Below are 21,728 nucleotides of genomic sequence, written 5' to 3'. Positions count from 1 at the left end.
ATTATTTAAGGGTTAACGCCCTTGGTGCAGGAATGTGTGAGGCAATAAATGGCTTTTGTAGGTAACTGAACACCACAGCAAAGTGGTGAGATATCTGAGAAGCACAGAAGGCACTCACTGAAAATATGTCCCAGTGTTTAACAAGGAAGAAGTTAAACACAAACATGAAAATTGTGGTTTTCTGGCTATGTGAGAATTTGGCAAATCTATGCAGCTACTTTGCTAGGGAGCAAGCATCAGAAAGCATTGAGGTGAATAGATTAATGGGGGGAAAAATTAGAAGGGAAAAAGGTTATGAGATTCAGCACATGCAGATGTCAATAAAGATGCGTCAAGCGTGGGAAGCTTCCATTTTGCACTCACTGATAAATCCTCCTATTGACCTGCAGCTTGTTACATGGTATTCTTAATGCACTGCTAATCACAAAGACAAAATATAAGAACAATCCATACAGCACATAAAACACTGGAATGCTCATTTAAGGGGTTTCCCTTAAGAAATAAAATTATAATCTAATGTGTTGTATTCATCTGTGGAATGTGAATTCCTATAGAACTGAATTCACTGTGAGCATAATGGGGCAAGATCATTAATGAAAAGATTAATAAGCAATATATCTATTCCCTGAATTTCTCTTTGAGTTAATTAAGTGAATAAAATTTAATTTCTATCCCGACTTTTGTTTTTTCTCTTTGGATTATGAAACTATGGAGTCTATATTGTGATATATATAAATACATATTTCAGCAGAAAAAAATAGAGGCCTACCTCCCCTGCTGGTGTAACTCCATTGGACCATCTTCCATGACTTCATAAGGACCTATGTCAGCCCACAATCTTGCAAATATTTATAGTGGCTAACCTTTATTTACAGAAACAGCCTTTAAGAACAAAGGCAGAGAACACAGGAATTGATGCTGCCCTCCTCATAGAGTACAGGCACAGACACTGAAGCATCCAGAAGCTGCAGGAAATATGTGAGGGAAGTTAACCTGTGTTCTTCAAATGGATTGTGGTAGCTACAGCACTTGCTTCCACTTCCAAAGGAAAATTCTGTAACAGTCCTTGATCCTTATTGCAGCAAGGTGTGTCTTCATTCAGTGGCCAATAACAGTAAGTTAGTTTAAAACATCTTGCACAAGCCTGAACAGAAACAAATGGAACTTCAAATCTTACTTTTTCTTTAAAAAGGAAGCAACAAAGAGCCAATGATCTACATGTCACATATTTTGTATATATAAATACTTAAACAAAACTACTAAATCCTCTTATTCTGATATCTACATCACTCTTCACTGATGAGCCAAAGATGCTATGTCCTTCTGCACCATTAAGATCATCTTACCCTAGGCATGAGCAACTATTGGACTGATTTGTTCCCAAATGAAGAAATTATTCATATTGAACTCTTGGCATTTAAGAAGATAATGTTTTCATCTTCAATACAGAGCAGAAAAGACACTGTAAATTAAATTAACAATATTCTCATTAATGACACCTGACACCATGAAAGAAATACTGTACCTGTAATATATATGTCCTTTATAAAGTTGTCTGGCATTACAGGAGGGACTACTTTAAGGTTACCTGGCAACTGCCATAGTACAATCTCATTTTCACATCCTTTGCTAAATATTAACTGGAGCTGAAATCTTCCATCTGGATGAAAGCAGAGGTGATTGCTTTGCATTTTGACCAGATCAGTTTCACTGTTTCTAGACAAAAGAGATAAGATAATGTTTTGCCAATGTTATTATGATCTGATAACCATTCACTGAGAAGATGTACTGTCCCTGTTTGTTGTCATGAAGAATTAAAACGAAGTGTATGAGTGGCTTATGTATCAGGGTTGTGGTTTTTGCTGCATTGTTGAAAACTTGTCCAAATTTCAGAAAATCAGTCTACACATGTTCAGTAAGGTCACTAGTTTTTATCAGCTAAAATCTCTGAAGCTTCAGTGTCTTTTATAGTTACATGCTAATACACTACACTGCAGGGGACTAAACACCAGCTTTCCTGTATTTGTAAACCTGCACACCTGTAGGCAGCCACCAGCATGTGAAGCAGGAGCTGAGAGCAAGCAGCTTTGCTTATCTTTTACCATAATAGTGTCTGTGTAACTTAGCAGTGCCCAACCTACACGTAAATTGGTTACTCATGTCCTAAATGGAGAGTAAGGCAGTAATACATAGCTCAAGTCTTAATTTAGGCAAGAACTGTCCCACATACAGGAATATTCCATCTAATTCTAAAGAGGTACAAAGGCGTAGATTTTGTGGTTTTTAAAGAAAAAAAAACATCGACCAAAAGGGCTGACTAAGGTTAGATGTTTGCAAGGGGTAAGGCAGGCTGATGCTCATAAAATAAGAACTGTCTTGGCAAGAAGCATGTGACAGGAAGGCACTGAGAATAGCTGAAGGTATCTGCAGAAAGAGAGGAGATGTGACAAATGGAGGAGTTAGAGCAGAACTCAGTAGTTTGAATATGGAGGCTGGGACTGTGAGGAAGCATGAAACTGGATAAACATCTAGATGTTATCACAATGCACAGACTGCACCTTCTTTTAATAGCTGTGCTTTTGTGTGTACATTCTAATTAAATATAAGAATGTATTAGATAACATAGCAAAGGCAGATGAAAAAGAAAAGAGGAGAGAGTAATCAGCTCTTGCAAACTAACTGTCAGGAAACCATAGCAATATTAATTCAGAGCATCTTTAATACAAGCTAAATGTCAAATGTTATGGTACATGTCTGAATATTCACTATTATCTTTTACACAGAAAAACTTCTGTATTAAGATCTAATGTCTTTTTTTATTTATTTATTTAGTATGTCATAAAATTATTCTGAGAAATAAAGTACCTGAAAGGAAAAAAAGATACCCTATCCTATATGCCAGAGAATAATCCTCTTCAGTCCAATGGTCTGTCATATTATTATTCTTATCTCCCTGATACTTACAGGCCCAGAAAAATAAAATAAAATATGAAGAAACCAGTGCAGCTACCATGCAGCAACCCAAACTCTTTCAGATCAAAGGAGGCAGAGAACATTGCAAAAGTAAAGGGCTATAGTAGGACACACACACACCTCTTTTCATATCAGTCAGACCTGAAATCAGACAGTTCTGCTGGTTGTAGTTGTGGCAAAAAACATGAAGGAAAAGAGTTGCATAAGTCCAGTCTTGTGCTGCTGAAATCTGTGGGGTCTACAGTAGTACTGAAAGCAAGGTTACTGCTGGGTATGTTTAAGATCAAGCCAACAAAATATATTCACATTTCATCCCTATAAATAGTAATTGTTCTTTAAAGGAACATCATTGCAATAATGTCCAAAACATTTTACTCTTTTTTCTTTTCTTCCTGTTTACTCTATTGTATATTATAAATAACAAGGAACGCAGTTTCAATACAAGAAACCAGATGAATCTGTAGACTTGGTTATAAGATCGCTTTTTCCCCAATGTTTTCCCTTTGTAGACAGTATCCTTAATCTGGAAGCTGGTAAAATCCAAACACAGAACTCTGCAGAGAACTTTGAAATCCCTTTTTAAAGTACATGTTGGGAAACACTGTGTCTTTCTGCTGGATTTTCCATTTGATGTAAAAGCAACTTCCAAAAGCCTTAAAAAAGACTTTTGGATAAAGGTGCTCTCCCTCAAGCCTACAAGGCTGTGTGCTTGTGTGACTACTGCTGTAATGAGACATTTTGTGGGGTTCAATACACTCAGCACTGGATTTCAGATCATGACTTAGAAGCAATTACTGTCCACTCTTAGCAAGTTGGAAGCTGGATGCTATATTCCTTCTGATTACATCTCCAGAAAATAGATGCCAACAGCAGTCTACACATTGATTTCACATTGATTAATACTGGTAGTGAAATATAAAAGGACATCCCTCAAGAAGCAAGTTTGTTGGTCAGTTTATAGCAAACTGTTCTCATGAAAAAATTTCCAAGAAAGCCTCCAAATGTGTGAATATACCACAGGTCTACTTACAGGATTACTTTACTGTTAATTTGCAATTCAAGTGTCAAAACCAAGAACTTAGTCCTGTGCCCAGCCGGATGGCAGAGATATGGATAAGTCATTAACTCTCCTAATTCACATTGGAAGCATTGAACATACTCTGCCTTTGAGATGATGAGAAATAGTGTCTGCAGGGACAAGACCATGCAGGGACTTACAGATCCTTACACTATTTGGAGGAGCTCTTGGAGTCCAGTGATTGCCTTTATTGAAATAATTTCCCATGTATTACTGAGAATAAAAAACCAAACTCAATAGGATCAAACTATGTTCTGGAGCTAACTTGCTCTCTTAATTGAGAACATTCTATGCTTTTAATCTTTAAATTGGTCTTAATCTTTAATCTTAAATTGGCAAGATAAGCACTACTGACTAAAGGAGTCAAACCACATCTCAGAGAGTTTGGGGAGAGCATAGAGAAGGGAAAAATTTTCCTATGCTTCATCTTTATATATGAATAATATATGAATGCATAAAAAGAAGGCTCTGCTTTGAATTATTTCATTGTAAAACTGACAACATTTCCCTGAAACCAGAGAGCTAATTTCAGAGTTATCCATCTGTGGCAGAACAGAATCTGCAAATCAATGCTATTAAATAAACTTCTATTTAACCTGCCCATTTGTGCTTCTTTTTTGCTTTGCACTATACTTAATGAACCTAGGGATCTGTCACAGAGGAGCCATACATTAAAATTTGAAATAGCAGAATGAAAATCTATTCATCTATTTTAAAAGGAGCATATTGGGTTGAAAACTTGCACAATTTCAGCTTTTCTAGGAATACTTCTAGGACTTCAACTCATGCATTCCTAACAGCAAGCAGGATATACTAATCACAATCCATTTCTTCACTGGCAGAGATGTAGTTAGGTCTTATTGACCTTTCTTGACTTTGCAACACAAGCATCTGACAGCTGCAAATACCATGGTGGCTTTGTTGCTTCATAATGAGAGACACCTTTTTCTCAGTCAATATCTACATCAGATTTCAAAGAATTTTATGGCCTCAAATATGCATTTGTAACTCGGAGTGACCTACACTTCATACAGCTTTATGACAAGTTATCAGATCAGTCTCTTTCTTGATGCAGCTTCAGAGAGTTTGAATATTCTACATACATGATGATACAAATGGTACAAACCTGACTTCTGCTTTCAGCCCCTGAATATAAGGCTGTTGGACTTTTAAACTCTCTTTCCATAGATTAAGACTATGAGAATTACAGGGAGTAAAGTGGAATACAAGGAGTCCTCCAAAGTTTAGCTCCCTGGCCAACTTGCAACTTTTGTGATACTGAGCTTAACTCCACGGTTACTTGTAATTTCCTGTCTCCTTGATGCATTTTCAACAGAGGTTTTCAGTCTGATGGGCAAAAAGAGAACTTTTACATGTCAAATCTTCATGCTGCCTTTTCCTATGTATTGAGTCATCTCTCCAAACTCCTGTATTTCAGAACTGGAAATGGTATAGAGAAGGAGAATCAGTATGACCAAAGGTCATATAGGAAGAAATATTAAATAAAATGGTCCACTGTAGGCTGGATTAAAAACAGCTGAGGATGAATACGCTCAGTGCATAAGGAATCACAAGTGGTGGGGAGAAGATGAACAGGGAATGCTTACACAGTGTTTATCACAGTACAAAACCCAGGTAGCATCAAAAAACAAAGCAAAAAGAAGCTAAAATTCTACAAAAAAGCATTTTCTTGTGTTTGTGTGCAACTCAGCTGTGGAACTTCCTGCCACAGGATGGTTTTGAAAGTCTAAAGCATAAAAATTTGTAAATTAGATACATTCATAGAATAAAAGTATGCCAGATCTTATTGGAATACATAAAGCCACTGTCTCAGGAAATACCTAGTCTGTAAATTAACATAAATTGGGAGAATTTACCAGAGGAAGGGGCTCTGTACTCTTTCTACCCTTTCTTTAAGAATCCCTAACTAACTTTGGTCAGAAATAAGCTAGTGGGTAAAAAGGACTTTGGTCACAGAATAGCTGTGTCCATGTTCCTCACACCCTCCTCATTTGCCTCTGCAATTCTGCAGAGTGATGAGAAAATTATGGTAGAATGAAGGCAGTTAAGGGGATTTTTTTCTTTTCCTCTGCCTTTGCAGAAACCATGTCTCAGCAAAGCCAGAGCCTTGTCTCTTATTTCTGTCCAGCTATGGATGTCAATACTTTAATTTTGCTTCAATTGTACTTTACAGAATAAATGATGTAAGGTTATGTTGAAAGTCCTAAGTATATGCTAGCTTTATTCACAGCTCCCACTCCAGAGGAGTTTCTGTCCCTAACTCAGTAATCCCTGTTCTCAGCAGCTCCTCTTATCACTGTGCTTTGCAGTACTTTGCCTTTGTTCAGCAAGGTCACCTCTGAAGGGTGGAGAAAGCAGCACCTCCTCTGCAACAACCTCACCAGGCACTTAGCTTGCCTCTGGTAACTCACTGTGTAATCAGGCAAAAAATGACAGATGCCACCCTATGATCATTGGTGTGGTTACAGTCTAGACAACCAAAACTGAAAACAAACCCCCCACAGGGGTCTTGCTTCTCTTGAACCTTGCTGCCCTCTGGGAGAGGGAAGGAAGGGTACCTGTCTCTGGGATAAGGTGACACAAAGGTGCTTGCGAGCCCACATCCCAGCTACAGTCCTCATAGCTTCAGGATTTTTGAGCCCTTCTTCCTACATATAGAAAGTCACACATTCAGAGCTTCCCAATGAAAACCAAACCTGAGCTTCTTTTGAAGTTCTGGTCAGTGTAGTCATGGGGGTGCTTCTGGGAAAAGAGTAATTTGGGAAAATCTGTCTAAGCACCATTTTTGAAACATGGAACCCAGTGTTTTTCCTGTCATAATTTCTAAGTATTTTGTCATTAAACTGGAATTTCTCAGGGACACAGCCCATCATTTTGGTCCATATTATCCAGCCTCTACAGTGTACAATGAGATTCTGACCAAGCACATTGTTAAAATGTCCAGAGCACAGTAAATACATGAGTGACAATGACATTACATTCTTCATCACCTCTAACATAGGTGATAACATTTGTTTCATAGTTTTCCACTGTACAGATTGTTCACTTTTAGGATCTCAAAGATTAGAGTGACAGGGCAGGTGTGTGCACAGGCAATACAGCTATTTGCTATGGGAAGATATTTAAACTAGCACCACATTGCTTTCCTCAGCTACTGGAAGGAGCAAAGCTGTAGTAGCATGGAGATCACTGAAGGCATCCACATTCTGCTGCTTAACTCTGGTCATTAGCCTTGACAAAGAATTATACTAATACAGATGTAGTACTCTGGGTTTCTTGAGTAGCTTGGCTGTGCTTGCATACTGTGTTCAAAGCTGTGGATATATCCTGAGATATTATCTGCATTCATGTTATGCAAAAGACCAGTAGCACTGCCAGGTGGGAGTCCCAAAATAGTCCCTAGGTAGCCTCTACCATGGTGGAAGGCTGCTGGTTTTCAGCAGTCAGGACAGAGCAAGGGGAGTTTATGAGCTGTAAGCTTGACCACAGAAAGCTTAGTTGTGTCTTCATGGCAGAAAACAGAAGGTTTCTTTGCCATAACCCCTGCTTCCAGATCTTGTGACATTCTAGGCCACTTGGTTTGAAGGGGAGCACAAAATACACGAATGAATGTGACCTCTTTCCTGTTCAAAGCACAGCCAGCAACTGACTTCCAGTAGGACGTGGTTTACTGTTTATTTAAGTAAATAACAAATACATAATATAAAAATTAACAGAGACAACTGTTGATGGATTCCTGTTCGTTTAGAAATGGTGGGCTTTACATGAAAAGTGTCAGCAAGCTGACTCATGGTACTCTGACATACATTTCCTGGGGAATTATCATCATGGCTTACTTGTTTTTCCATCTGCATCATCTTATAGGCAGACCTTATGATGCTCTAGAGAGCCTGAGCATGACCTTTATTTTTCTCATTCTGCTGCCAAAACTACTGGGAAAAAGTGCTTAGCAGCACAGAATCCATTTTGCTGGAAAACATTGGACAGTGAATGAAATTAAAATAAAGGTCTTGATTCAGTGACACCAGCATCTATGAAAACACTGTAGCTCTGATGAGGATTTCAGCTGCAAAGAACTTACTGTAGAGACCGCAGAGAAATTAACTCGCATTAATGTATATAGCTAAAAAATAATCTAAAATTCAAAGGTAATTCTGTTTCATCAGTGGCTTCCTGAAAATCAACAATTACTTACTATGAACAGATACATATGTATCTTTTTAGGCCACTAGCTATTCGGTATTTTTCATTCCAATGGAAGTGGCAGAGAATGGACCAATATAAGAAACTTTGGGCATCTACTACCAGTTTCTTAGAGAACGATTTAGGCCCTGGCATCTGAAGCTTAATGGTCTGCTGCGGTTTTATTAAAACAAAACAAAATTGAATTCTAGACATTCCTGATGTATCTCTGAACCTTTCTGGCATCGTCTTCAGATGCAAGTTTTACACTATGGCCTTAAAATGCATCTACGGATTATACATTCATTATACTTCTGAACACAAGCAGTATCAGCTGCTGTAGGTATTTGGATAAGGGAGAGCCTTTGAAAGCCCAGTATCCTATGGGAAATACTATGGCTGTTTCAGCAGGTGCCAATATTGTGTCTGACGATTTGCAATTGGTACTCATCCAACTTGCAGTAGGAGACACAACCCTTAATACCCCCAGCTGCTACCTGGACTGCCTTTTTTTTTAATCTGCTTTTTCTAGTGTGTTTGCACTCTTGTATCTTTTGAGATTCTGCAACAAGACAACTGCATTAAACCACAATTAAAATTAACAGATACATAAAAAGGGAAAGTAGCATATCCTAGAGATAAGGCAGTAAAGAGCAAACTGAAGCGGGCAGGAGTTGTGCTGGGCAGAAAGCATTCAGGGCTTGCAGAGAAAGGTCTGAGCTAGTCTGTCACGCAGTGGCTATTCTGTCATGCAGGGGGAGAAAGCCCTGGCTGGCTGGGGGGATGCAGGGGTGTGCGTTCTTCTCAAGGCACAGGAGACACGGCTGAGTCGTGACCCTCAGCACCTGCAAGCTGTGGATAAAGGCGCAGATCCTGCACGGCTCGCAGCTGCTTATTTGATCTTACTGATTGCAGAGGATGACCAGCGCTTGCACACGCCTTGGGGTGCAGCCCGGCCTCCCCGTGTCCCTCCCCGTGTGGCAGCGCCTGTGGCTCCGCAGAGGGCTGCCGGGGAGAGGGTCTGCCCTGCGGAAAGGCTGCGGGGAAAGAAGCTGCGGCACGGCGGGGCAGGGGATAGGAATGCAGCCCTGCAAGCCCAGGCCGCGCTCAGCAGCATCTCCCAACCCCGGAGATGGGCACATCGCCCGACCCCGCCAGTCGCTCGGCGGGAACCGCTGAGCCTAAACCACAGGCAGACACCAATGCAATCCTCCCGCTTTCTGAGGGCAGGCAGAGGCTGCCGGAGCCCCACGCCCGCCGGTCAGGCTGCCGGTCGCCATGGCAACCAGCCAGGCCGCAGCTCGCCCGCACCATGTTCCTCTCCCGGGGCCGGTGGCGCCGTCCTCCGCTCCGCTTCCCGGGCTCTCCACGGCTGGCGGCACCAGCTGCCGCCTCGCCCTCCGGCGTCGGGAATAGGGTCCCTGCGCTCTCGGGGCGGGGAGAGGCTGCAGCCGCCGGGCTGTGCTTACGGCGGGCGGGACCAGACCCTCTCCCATCCCGGCTGCGCCACCGGGGCCTGCCCAGGGTGGGAGAGCAGGAGGAGGGGAAGGAGGAGGAGGAGGAGGAGGAGGCGGTGGCGGAGGAGGGACTCCGCAGCGGCAACAACTGACGTGTCCCCGCCATGGAGCTCTGCGTGATTCATCAGCGGCGGCGGGGAGGCAGCGGGGTACCGCGCACCGTCCCCGCATAGGCACGGCCGCGGCGGGGGCAGCGCCGGCACCGTTCTGCCACCCGCACCGCCTTTCACCTCTCCTTCACTGCCTGCTCCTCTACCCCCGCGGCTAGGCGAGGATCCCGGAGGAGGCAAGATGGAAGAAATCCTCCGAAAGCTGCAGAAGGAGGCGTCGGGGAGCAAGCACAGGGCCATCAAGGAGAGCTGCACCTGTGCCATCGGTAAGGGAGCGGGCAGCAGCGTCGGGATGACCCCTCCGCGGCCGGGTTGCCCGCAGGGGAGCGGGGCAGGGCCCTCTGACGGGGAGGTCTTGGGACGTCAGGAGTGGAGAGACCTCAACAAACTTGTTCGGCGCTGCCCGCTGAGCCCCCAGCAGGTGCGGGGTGACCGGACCGCCTCGGGCGGTTCAAAGCGTCCGGGAGCTCCGCATTGCTGGTGGGGCTGGCGGTCCCGGAGAAACACCCGTGTCTCCAGCCACCCCCGCCTCCTGGGTCTACTTCGTGGGTCTTGCGAGGCAGATACAGGAACCAGCGGCGATCGGTTTCTGTGTATGTTGGGGCGGCGGATCTTTTCTCTAAATACCCCCCCACACACACCCCTTCTCCATCCCCCCAAATCATCAGAAAAAAAGCCAGTACAGTTTTCACTGCTGACTTAGGTTCGGGCATCTATTTTAAAAGCTGGATTTTCTTCACTTGAGTCCACGAGCTGTTAACCATGTTGTATAGTGGAAATAATGATAAATGAGTTGTTCTTAAAAGGAATATGAGCTTAGATACATTCAGCATCCATCCATTTCCAGATTGGCTGTGACTTGAAATGCTTTTGACACTAACTACCTGGAGCAAGACCCTTAGCTTACATCAGCAGAACTATGATACTTAAAATTGCTTTATCTTTTTGGGTTTTATCTGTACACAGTTACAGCACTCTGGTACCTTTACCTGTTGCTCTCTTATTACTGGCCTTTCAGCCTGATGTTCTTCCATGGGTCAGTTTGTTACTTGTGTGTTATTATGGCACAGCAGCCATGCTAATATCCTCTATACTGTTCACAGTTTTAGTATATGTGCTGCTTAAATGCTGATATGTGAAAGGGAGTTCACTGATACTCTGTGCCATCTCTTTGGGCACCAGCTGGCCTGATTAATGCAAATCATTGGAGACTTGGAGCAGCACTGATTGTTGTTCTGTCAGCTGGAGCAGGTATAAACTTTAGGATCATCAATTCAGAGACTGTAGCCAGATGTATTACTGTGGTTGAACTCAGAAGTTTCTTTTAAAAGCCCTATTGTTTCCTTTGTTTATACAGAAATCTTGAATTCTCCTGATGCTGCTATCAAGATACCTCCGTATCAGCTAAGGTAAGAATATTTAACATTGAATCCCGTGGAGCTGTGAGTATTTGTAAAAATGAATTAAAATTTGAATTAAAAGTGAGGTAGACAGAGGAGAGGGCTGATTCTTTATGATTTCTTTAGTTTGTGCATATACATATTTAGGCTGATAGTAGTGGATAATTTGCTGATGAGCCCTTGGCCTCTAGCCATGAATGAAATGTAAGGAAACTAGTTAAAAAATACATGAGTATGTATGGTGTTGATGATACTTTGTTAGAAAGGAGGGCTGTATTCTGCTCTAAAGAGTTTTCCTTATAGCCTTCAGTGTAAATGATGATGCTTCTCAGTCTTTTCACTGTTTGTTGTCTTTTAATTATAAATCAGTTCCTGCTTACTGCAAATAAATATCCTAGAGAATGGAAGGCTATATCATCAAATAGCTAGGACAGTGGCTAGGATTTAAATACAGTTTCTATGCCTACCTCTTCCTTTAGCCTGATAGATTATTTTGAGTCAGCCTTCTCCTGTCTTTCTGCCTTCATTTGTACACCTATAAAATGAGGGATGTGGCACTGCCCTCATTTGTAGAGCTATTTAGATCTCATTTGGAAAATTCTGATTGCTATGGGAAAAGTAAATGGGCAAAATTATTCACTGTTGCATCTGACAGAACCATTAAGATGCATCAGAAGAAACTAGCAAGTGCACTGTTCAAACAAGAGGTTGCTATTTCATGCAGTGTATAGTTAAGATGTTAAGTGCATAGGCTTACTGTAGTGGAACAGAGCGACCAGGTGCCTCTGATCATCAGGAAGTGGGTGTGAGCCGCTATCAACTCCACCTGTGCCCAGTCAGGGCAGGGCCCCTATGGAGCATGTGCAAGACCATGGGGCCAATAAATAGTGAGGCTCACACCCACTGAGGCAGCTCATTCTGGAGCTAGTTGAGAGAGTGGCTGGTTGCTTCCATAGCAGCAGACCATCTTGCTAGTTCCTCGCTGTGGGCAATAGACTCAAACCACATCCTCCGAGTCTATACTACCATATTGACACCTCGATCTCGGACTAGAGACTCCATTCCGGTTACAGCTTACCTTATTAGAGAATGTAATGGATACTAAAAGTTTACATGGGTTAAAAAAGCACTTCAGCAAATCCATGGAAGAAATTGATTGAAGTCTACCAGATGCAAAGGTACCCCTTTGTATTCAAAAGTACTTCAGTCAGGGATGAATGAGTTTATAAGACAGTATGTAGAAGTGTTGCTATAAAATTGGCCTCTCCTGTAGCCTTCCCAGATTCCCACTATTAGCTGCTGGCAGAGCTGACACTTCTTTACCACAATATTACTTTTCTTGGAATGTTTTTATAAGTCATAAATCCCAACTGCTCCTGTCAGATACACTTGTGAAGTTTTGTGGAAGGAAAATCAAGGATTGAAGAGATAGTTATTCCAGAGTAATCACCAAATGAGGAAGGAGTAAGAGCAGTTCTGCTGCTACTCTGAAGTGCTGTCAGCTGCAGTCCACAGGAGGCCTCAAGTCAGTGGGAGACAGATGTAGCACAGGTCTGACATGACCAGTGCCAGACACATGCAGTTCCAACATAGGTTGGGCAGCTGAGAACAGCTGGATGAGTAGCTCCATTACAATTACATTATGCCTACTTGGCACTGTGGCTGGAGAAAACTTGGCTCTTTGTCTTCCCGTTTATCACCCTCCACCTTTAATACAGCATACAGTCTCTCTATTTTTAAGTACTATTGTCATTCCCTATAAATTACTTAGTTGTTACCATATTTCTCCCTTTTTCACTACCTACTGCCTCTTTACAGATATGCCTACCTTTTTTCTATTCTTCCTCCAATGTTTTTTATGTTGTAGTTGTTTAGTTGGGCTGGGTTTTTTAAATTGTAAATCCTAATCTTTTTAAGTACATCTGATACCTTCACTGGTGTAGCTATGATGAAATAAGCTCTTAACATTAGACTTGTCACTAACAATGGACTCAGTATTATTGGATGTTTTACAAAATGAAGGGTGGACTAGAGAATTTTAATAAAAGCTTTGGTTGTGGGTTCTTTGTATGGTTCTGCCACACAGCCTCTAACAGTAACTTGGTAATCTGAGTTTTCTCTTCATTCTTTGCTAATAAGATATTATTATACTGTCAGACTCCAGATCAGCACACTGGGCCACATCTAGAGTTCATCTGCATCTTGTGCTAATTAAATATAAGTTATTTTTGCTCGATATTTCTTAAGAAACAGCACTGTTATGGATAGGTGCTGAACACTATAAAAGAATTGCCTTGAAAATAGAGCAATGGCAATGAGCAGAAATATAGCCAAGATGGGTGCAAAATGAAGAATCCTGATCATGTCCTTTACTTGCTTCATCTTGATCCAGGTGCTGATGGCATCATCTGCTGTAATGCAGACAAGCTCCTGTCTGCTCATTCACTTTTAATCTGCCTTCTTTTCTGCTCTAATGTTTTTGAGTGTAGTAGCATAGCCTGGCAGTATGATCTGGAATATGCTGTGATACTAGGATTAGAATGAAGGTATGGATATAATCTTCACACTGGGTGACCCTAGTCCACAACTCAGACCTGAGAGCCACAGTGTTAATATACTGAAAGTGTTAGAGACAATGTGCCAACTGGTTCAGGAGAAAGAAATGTATTTGTGAGGTTTCTTCCAAGAGCAGCAGCTAAACAGGTATTTAGAGTGGTGTATGGTGGGGAAAATGCTCCAGCTTGTTTAGTAGGAAAGTTTGATCTGTCCTGAATATGTTGAATACAGGGAAAGTGTATTGGTGCTTCTCTACAGTATATTTGGGGAAGTTAATGACCTAGGGCACATCTATATAGAATGAAAATGGAGGAAAGAGATTGATCATCTGCCATGTCTGGTTGAAATAGAGATACTGGCTCAGTTTCAGAAACGGTGAATCTCATAAGTACTCCAATCAGTTTTGTCTCTCTTTCTCCACAAAGCAGCATCTGGCTTCCACTAGCGAGTTGTGCTAGTCTTACTGCTCTTTAACAGGGTGACCATTCCCTTAATTAAGTTTCCTTCTAGAACTGAAGAATTAAGTCTGATCATAAGAAGGTATAAACTGTATATTCTGTTTATTTCCCCTTAAAAAGTAAAAGGCCATTTGCTGGTTTTAGATGACCCCTAGATGGAATTCTTCCTAATGTTTTCTTTTAAGAAAGTGATCTTAGCTTGAAAATGGGGAGGACAAATTATCTCTTTGCATTTCCTCAGACTGTGACTAGTTTTGTTCAGCTGTTTTTACGTGTGTTGTATCAGCTACCTACTTAGCATCTATGTTCTGGCTTGCTCCTGACCTGTGTATGGCTTCTACTCCTGTGCTGAGCTTCTATTACTGAATACCAGGCAGGTAGCATGCTAGTTTTCTGAAGTCCATGCAATTAGTTATGGGTTTCAGCTGTAGCATTTGTCTGGGAGCTGTTTACAGCACTTGTCTGCTGACCACTTAGCTAGCATGTGCCTGCTATGTTTGGGAGCACCTGGGGTACTTTTGCCTCCAGGGAGTACAGTGACAAGGATGTCAGGCCTGAAATCATAATGTCATTCTTTAATTAGTTTGATAGAGGTCTGTTGGGTATATCTTCAGGGAGCTAGCTGAAACTATTTTGCTGGTAAGCTTCCTTTGATGTTAACTGGATTTATGAATACAAGTACCAGTTTTGACCTTGAATACTAATTTTAACGAGGAACATTATTTATATATCTCACTTCCTAAAGTAATACAAAGCTCCAGCAAATATAGACTTCCCCACAGAGTCCTGTCATCTCTGCCTTGAGATAGGAAGATGTGTATGAGTTTTCAGTACTTTAACTTGTTATCAGGCTATTGAGAAAGGGTGTGAAATAGTAAAGAAGAGGGCTGGCATTAAAATGACCTTATGTCAATTCAAGGCTTTGCTATGGACATCCTGTGAATTCTGGAAAAGGGAGAGTCACATAACCCACTGGTAACCAGGCTGTTGTCTCTGTATGATGTTTGTCTCTGATGAACAGGTATTGTGAAGATGAGATATATGCTAAGTGCTTAAGGAGGCTGGATAGATGACTTATAAATAATGGATTAGATAAAAGGAATCAATGTGCTGGTGGTTTAATTGGTGAATTGATCACATGGAAAATAGCTTAAGCAAGCTTAACATTGTCTGCCAGCAAACAATTGCTTTGCTTCTCATATGGGTTGCATTCACTTCAGTATTTTCAAGATGACAAATACTGCCCTGAGGCCAACCACCTGCACAGACCAAGTTTCTATTCTTGGCATATTCCTGGCCAGTTTCTCCAATGTGATTTTAGAGGCTGAAATATGAGCCATAAAGGGTAAGTTAACAGATACAAGAAAATAAGTCTTGAAAGAGCATGTTTGATCAGAGCAATTTAATACTTGTGAGGATTATATACATAACAGCAAATAAAATATGAAGCTAGACAGTGCTTGCCAGTCATGTAGTGTTTTGAAAAAACTTATACTGGAATTCTCAAAATGTTTTATGCAATTATGCCTTATAGGCTATATAAAACTAAGTGAAACTTATAAAACTTGTAAAACTTATCCTAAAGAGACTTTCTCAATTCCTGTAATTTTCAGGTCTTTCTATTTTTTTTTCTTTAGTTTTCTGTTCTTCTGACAAAAACAATGGCAAAATACATTTTTTTCCCTTTTATCAGTGTAGCAGGAGCATCACTGAAGGCTTGAGTCTGAGCTGTTCTGTGGAGCTCATGTGTATGTTGTCTCTTTGCTCTCAAAGAAATGTGACTTGAGTGCAGAAGATGCATAGGCAAGACTCCCAGTACTATAAATTGTTGTTATTGCCAGCTTAAAGTTTCCCCTGTGGACTTCAAAGTAATGGTCATGAGACATGTTGATAAGTGAAGTGTTCTGGCATAGTAACTGCTGTAATTTACATTCATTCTTCAAAGAACCAGAAAGGCTTTCCAAATGCTTACTTGTCTCTTCATTATATATGTACACTGCAAATCCCTGCTAAAAGTTGCAGAAAGTCTTTGAAATCAAATGAAGGTAGAGGTTCAAGCCTTCAGGGCATCAGTTCTGGGTACCTTATCAGAGAGACACTTGTCTTAGCTTTCAGAGGGGCTATCATTTCCAAGTCCTGTTTCTGTTAGTAGCAGTTCTTTTATTAATTCCTGCAAAAAATTGCACCGCATTTTCAGACTGACCTTTCAAAAATAGCCAGTATTTCTGGGGGGTAGAATCGGCAAGTCACAAGTCAGAGATGCCAGGTAACCAGATTATGTCCAATTCTGTTTCCCCTGTTTTTGCCCCAGCTCTGTTCATCTTTGTGCTTGTTTTTGAGGGCATTTTGTGAACCTTGGGAACCCAGTGCAATAAAGAGCAGTCAGGAACAACAGAAGCCTTATACTTAGCTAAACTCTGAAATATATGTTCTCCTTACTTTTTTTTCCCCTATAATCATGGGAATTTTGGGGTGAAACTGATAGTTCTGTTTTGCCATTTATTTTTTAAGCCCTAGTTTTCCATCTGACATACTTTTTGAGATGCAGATGCAGTTTACAAACTCATAAATGAGTGAACATGTTGCTTTATTTAAGCTTGCTTATGCTCAAATAATAGAAGTAGTAGGTGTGGTGTGATCATCTCCAAACATCCGATGCCATGGAGACTTCCAATCCACTTAGCTTTGCATATAATTCATCCACTTAAATAGTCTTGAAGCTTGGGATGCATTTTGGCTTCTCCCTTGTAAAGAAATATTTGTGATTTTACAATTTCATTCTTCTTCCATTTATTTGATTTTTTTCCTAATTTCTGCTAGTTTCTTTTCTACCGGAAGAGAGTAGATAGGGAAACTGCCATATATATAGCCATCTCTCTCTCTCCATATATATATATCTACATATATATATATATATATATACACACATGCACACACACACACATATACCAAAAGAAAGAAGCAAGGAGGGGAGGAATTACTGTCTGTGAGTTTTTTTCATGGTATTCTTAGCATACCTCACTCTGCTTTGCTCTTCCTTATTTTTAAAACACTTTGCTTCCTGCTTTTGCTGCCACAGCCACCTGGCATTAAGTGCTCCTGTGCTTTCCTCCTGAACCTGGCTTCTGGGGATATGACTCACTCTGCTCAAGCATTACACGGTTGCTATCTGGCATTCAGCAAGTGGATGATGAGTTCCCTGGCAGGCATCTGGCTGACATACTAGTGTCAGTGTGGCCTGCTAAGCTGCATCTCCTAGCAGTTTACAGGCTGTATGCAGACTTTTGGGGGCATTCCTGGAGCCCATTTGGTGTTTCGAATGGTACATATGCTCTGGTCTTGATTTAAAATGTTGCATTTCTACTTCTAATGTTGGGTGGTGAGTGGGAAGTGGAGATCAGTGTTTAGAAAGGCAATGTGGCACCACTGTGATGTGGTATTTGGATCAATGCATGTTTAATCTGATGGGCAGATATTTTTGTCTCAGCAGAATTTTGCATCTGCTGGGACCCCAAAGGACATCAATGTTGGAGAAGGAACAAATGTATAGGGTCAGTTTCCATCATGTGTGTCTGAACTCTTGCTGTCAAGACAAGATTCCAAAAGTGTTGAAAGGCCCTTAAATCTAGGAATCCCTAAAAACCTGTCAGCCAGGGTTATAGTTCTTGTTTGTGGATATACATGGTTGGTTTGTTTGGGGTTATTTTGGGTTGGCTTTTGTTTGGTTGGTTTGTGGGTTTTTTGGTGTGGTTTTCATTGGTTGGTTGTGGGGCTGAGATGTAAGCAATTCATTCTGTAGAGCAATAGCACCAATAAAAGATGAGAGTAGCCATAGTTTTGAGGTTTTGTCTAATTTCTCACGACAAATGTAACCAAAATATTACCGTAGGGGTCCAAGGGTGATAATGGGATAGCAGTGTGTGTGTGTTTGGTTTAAACGTCTGATCATTTTTACTGTTTGCAAAGGAGTAGAAAGTGAGAATACTGGGAAGGTGTTGATAATTGCCTTAGAGAATGAAGTATATTTGGGTGAGGAAACCAAGGAATGGAAGAAGAGAATTGGCATGAGACTGAGACTACTGTTTTCTCATTAAATGAGGTTTGACTCTGCTGTGGTCACTGTGTGATGCAGTGCAAGTTGTGACTTTATTTTGAAAATTAAGGGGTGAGTGGCAATAATAAAAGTCTTTTCTTATAGTTCTTTTATTTACATTTTGTGAAAAGTAACAAAGCTGTAGGAAAATGCTACCTTTTGTTTCCTTGAATATTTGTTTGCTTAAAAAATTGAATATGCTGAGGTACATTGAGTATAAAATTACATAATGCATTGCAAATGTGGGGCTATTTTTAACAATCGTCCCTTATGTCTGTCAAGATTTAACATTGTACTGCTGTGAAAGTTGAATGCAATTGTGGACAGAAAGAATAGTCTTTGAACTGTAACTAGTAATGACCAGAAATACAACTTATCCTCCCATTTCTTCGTCAAACATCTGTAATTTAACTGTAGAACATTCAGCTATAACAGAAAAAATGTCATTTGCAAGACATCTATGCTATAGTACCTCTGTGTCTCTTTTTTCTGTCCCCCCCAATCCTATCCCATCTCTGTAAACCTTCTCCTGATGGAAGTTTAATTCTCATAACAAGTTTTATTTGTTGTTTTAAGTATACTGAAATTTTGAAACTAAAGTATTTTCACTGGAAAAAACTCAGCTTTCCTTCCAGGCTTACCAAATATAGGGAAGAGAGGCTTCATGGAATAGCTTGATAAGCTTTCAAAATTGTAGGCTGAGCAAGTCCAGGATGTGCTCTCTCTAAGGCCTGGAGGTGTATGCTAAAGACAGATACTCTGCTTCTCATCTCATCTTCATGCTGTACTTCAAATGATAATCAATAAAATTGCCTAAAGGATATAAAATGATCTGTGCACAAAGGGCAAAAATCTTCTGGGGTGGACATACTCAGGAGGGTGATGATAGAGTATTACAGTGAGATTATTCTACAGCTTTGGAGACTGGTAGCATCCTGATTATTATTTTAGCCTCGTTCACTTTAATACTGTGGAGAATCTTTTGCTGTTGTCTCTCCCTCTCTCTTCTGGAGCAAAGGTATGTCCTGTGCTTATGCTTTTTTGTTTTATTCTGTTTGGGTTCATCTTGACAACAGTATCAGACTCCTATCTAGTAACTTGAAATCAAGATGTTATTAGTGAGTATAGCAAGGAAGAAAATGACCTTAGGAAAGCTCTCCAGATGAGTGACTGTACTGAGCTATTTAATTATGATTGTATGAATTCTGTGGTCTTGGCTACATTAGGCTGGATGGAAGGTTAAATTCTTCATGTTTGCCTTTTCCATGAGTAGAGCTATATTTCTGCTCTTATGACAAACCCATGTCTCTGAGAAAGTATTTAAAGAACAAATGTGATTGTGTCACTTTATTAATACCAAACAGTATTAAATTGCTATCTCATTCAGCATTCCAGGTTGAAAAATTGTTCTAGCTAAGAAACTGTATGAAGTTTCACTTCGGTATTACTTTTGACTTCCTTTTCACTGCTTTGTTAAGTGTCCTCTGATAAATTCCTGTGCTTCCCTGCAGAGGCGGGTTCAGGTAAGTAGTAGGTGGTTACTTTGTGTCTTGGTTTGAAAAGCTAAGGATTGAAGAGAAAAGGGAATACATGAAGCAAAGAGGAAGAAAACATGAAATAGGGAGCTGGAGGAGAGACCCAGAGGGAACTCCAAGAAAGAGCTGATATCAGCAGCTGAGGAGAGAGAATTGGATACAGGAAGAAACTGGGAATTAAACCCTAAGTCGGATGAAAAGAAGCCTTTCCACTGTAAACAGATAAAAGCAAAGAGTTTTGTATTGTGTGGGGAGAAAAAGAATGAAATGTCTTTTAAAAAAGAAGCTGCAAGTGATAAGAAAGAAAATGAAAATGCTGTCAGACAGAAATTATAAATTTGTTAGTAAGGATTGAACCTCACCTGGCTATGTGAGAGACAAATCTCTTGATGTGGGAAACATGCACACAAGTGTCTATATTCTTGTGAGTAACTGAAGTAAAATCCTGGCCTTGCTGAAGCAAGTCAGAATTTCTTTCAACATAGTACAACAGCAGTCTCTCAACTGTTTTTGTTGGGTTTGTTGGGTTTTTTTCAGGACCTGTAAACTTCAACACCGACTGTTTATCCTAACAGTGTTGTCAAAGTGCATGATGTGCAGTGATGTCAAAGTGGTACAGCATCAAAGATAATTTATTGTTGGTTTGTTCTTTGTTCTAACTGGAAAGCTTCAGGTTTTGTCTTTTATTCTGTTGTTCTAAGAGATCTGTAAGTACAATCAACAAACTTGTATTTGCATAGAGGTACAGATTTTAATGCTGGAGAGGTCTGAAATTAATCATTTCACTAGAATGTGAGCAAGGACTTAATTCTTCTTTCTTTTTGAGGAGCTGCCGCTTGGAAAAGGATGCATTTTTTCCCCTTCCTTCTCCAGGTTGGTGCTTCTGTTTTGAGCCATAAAGCCACAAAGACTTATGCCAATGTTCTCTAAGCTAGCACAGGAAGAGCTATGAGTATTTCTACTTTTATATGTACATATGTTCACGTATACACTGCTGAAGTTTGTTTTGCACAAATTAAGTCATCCCCTTTTATGTTGAGACAGTGTTTGCTTCTGTTTGGTTTATTTAAGGGTAACAGTGGGGAGTACCTCCAAAATTTTGAGGATTCACCTTTACTATTCACCTTTACTATTCACCTTTACTATTTATTTTCCCATGGTGGGCCAACTTTTCTGTCGGGATAAGTGAGTCTACTGGAGTTTACACACTGTGATGTTTTGTTCATTTTAAGCAGCCAAGATCACTCTCTGACACAGCTGTCAGTGTTACTCTGATTGAAAAATATTAGGATCTGGCTATGACTGTTATCCTGCCTAAAAACCAGCACATCAGGAAATGGCAATAGCTGTGTATCAAATTCTTATCTGTCCTTTGACTGGGTTGTGAATTATGCTGTGGAATGCAAATAACATGCCAATAAAGCCCTGAGGTTCTGAATTTTGCTTCTGTAGTTTTGTAATTTTGGGGGAGGAAATATTACAAAGCGATTTTAATATGTCTTTCTTTTTAATCCCCTTTCTGAAAATCAATATGTTTGTGACCATTTGCATGAAGGGAAATAACTCTTACAGTGGTGACAAATACTTCATTTACAGTGCCTGCTTTGCTAAGTCAGTATGGTGGAGGTGAAGGTGGTCCATGGCTGTGTTCCAGGCAAAAACAAAAAGTTAAGATTAGGCCATTTCCTGTTTCATTACAATTTTCATCATGAGAGTGAATTAATGAGCCATTATTCTATTCTCACTAAAGGCTTTTTCCATGACAATGGGGACAGAAAGATTTTTATGATAATTTACAATAGTGA

The 21,728-nt window shown here is 40.5% G+C and overlaps 1 protein-coding gene across 7 annotated transcripts in view; it reads left to right on the top strand.

Moving 5' to 3' along the window:
- Positions 1 to 9,871: 9,871 nt before the first annotated feature.
- Positions 9,872 to 21,728, top strand: part of ARFGEF3 (ARFGEF family member 3) — an 87,290-nt gene continuing 75,433 nt past the window's right edge. For 6 of the 7 annotated variants that reach the window (XM_030447873.1, XM_030447872.1, XM_030447871.1 and 3 more), the window contains exons 1-2: positions 9,872 to 10,147; positions 11,239 to 11,290. In XM_030447873.1, coding sequence (XP_030303733.1) covers positions 10,063 to 10,147; positions 11,239 to 11,290 — 137 coding nt within the window. In that variant the 5' untranslated portion in view covers positions 9,872 to 10,062. The remainder of the gene's footprint in view (positions 10,148 to 11,238; positions 11,291 to 21,728) is intronic. The other variant, XM_030447874.1, reaches the window with a different exon arrangement.

The sequence above is a fragment of the Calypte anna genome, chromosome 3 (assembly GCF_003957555.1).
Source record: "Calypte anna isolate BGI_N300 chromosome 3, bCalAnn1_v1.p, whole genome shotgun sequence".
NCBI classification, from domain to species: Eukaryota; Metazoa; Chordata; class Aves; order Apodiformes; family Trochilidae; genus Calypte; species Calypte anna.
This window is presented reverse-complemented; position numbering and strand designations above follow the sequence as displayed.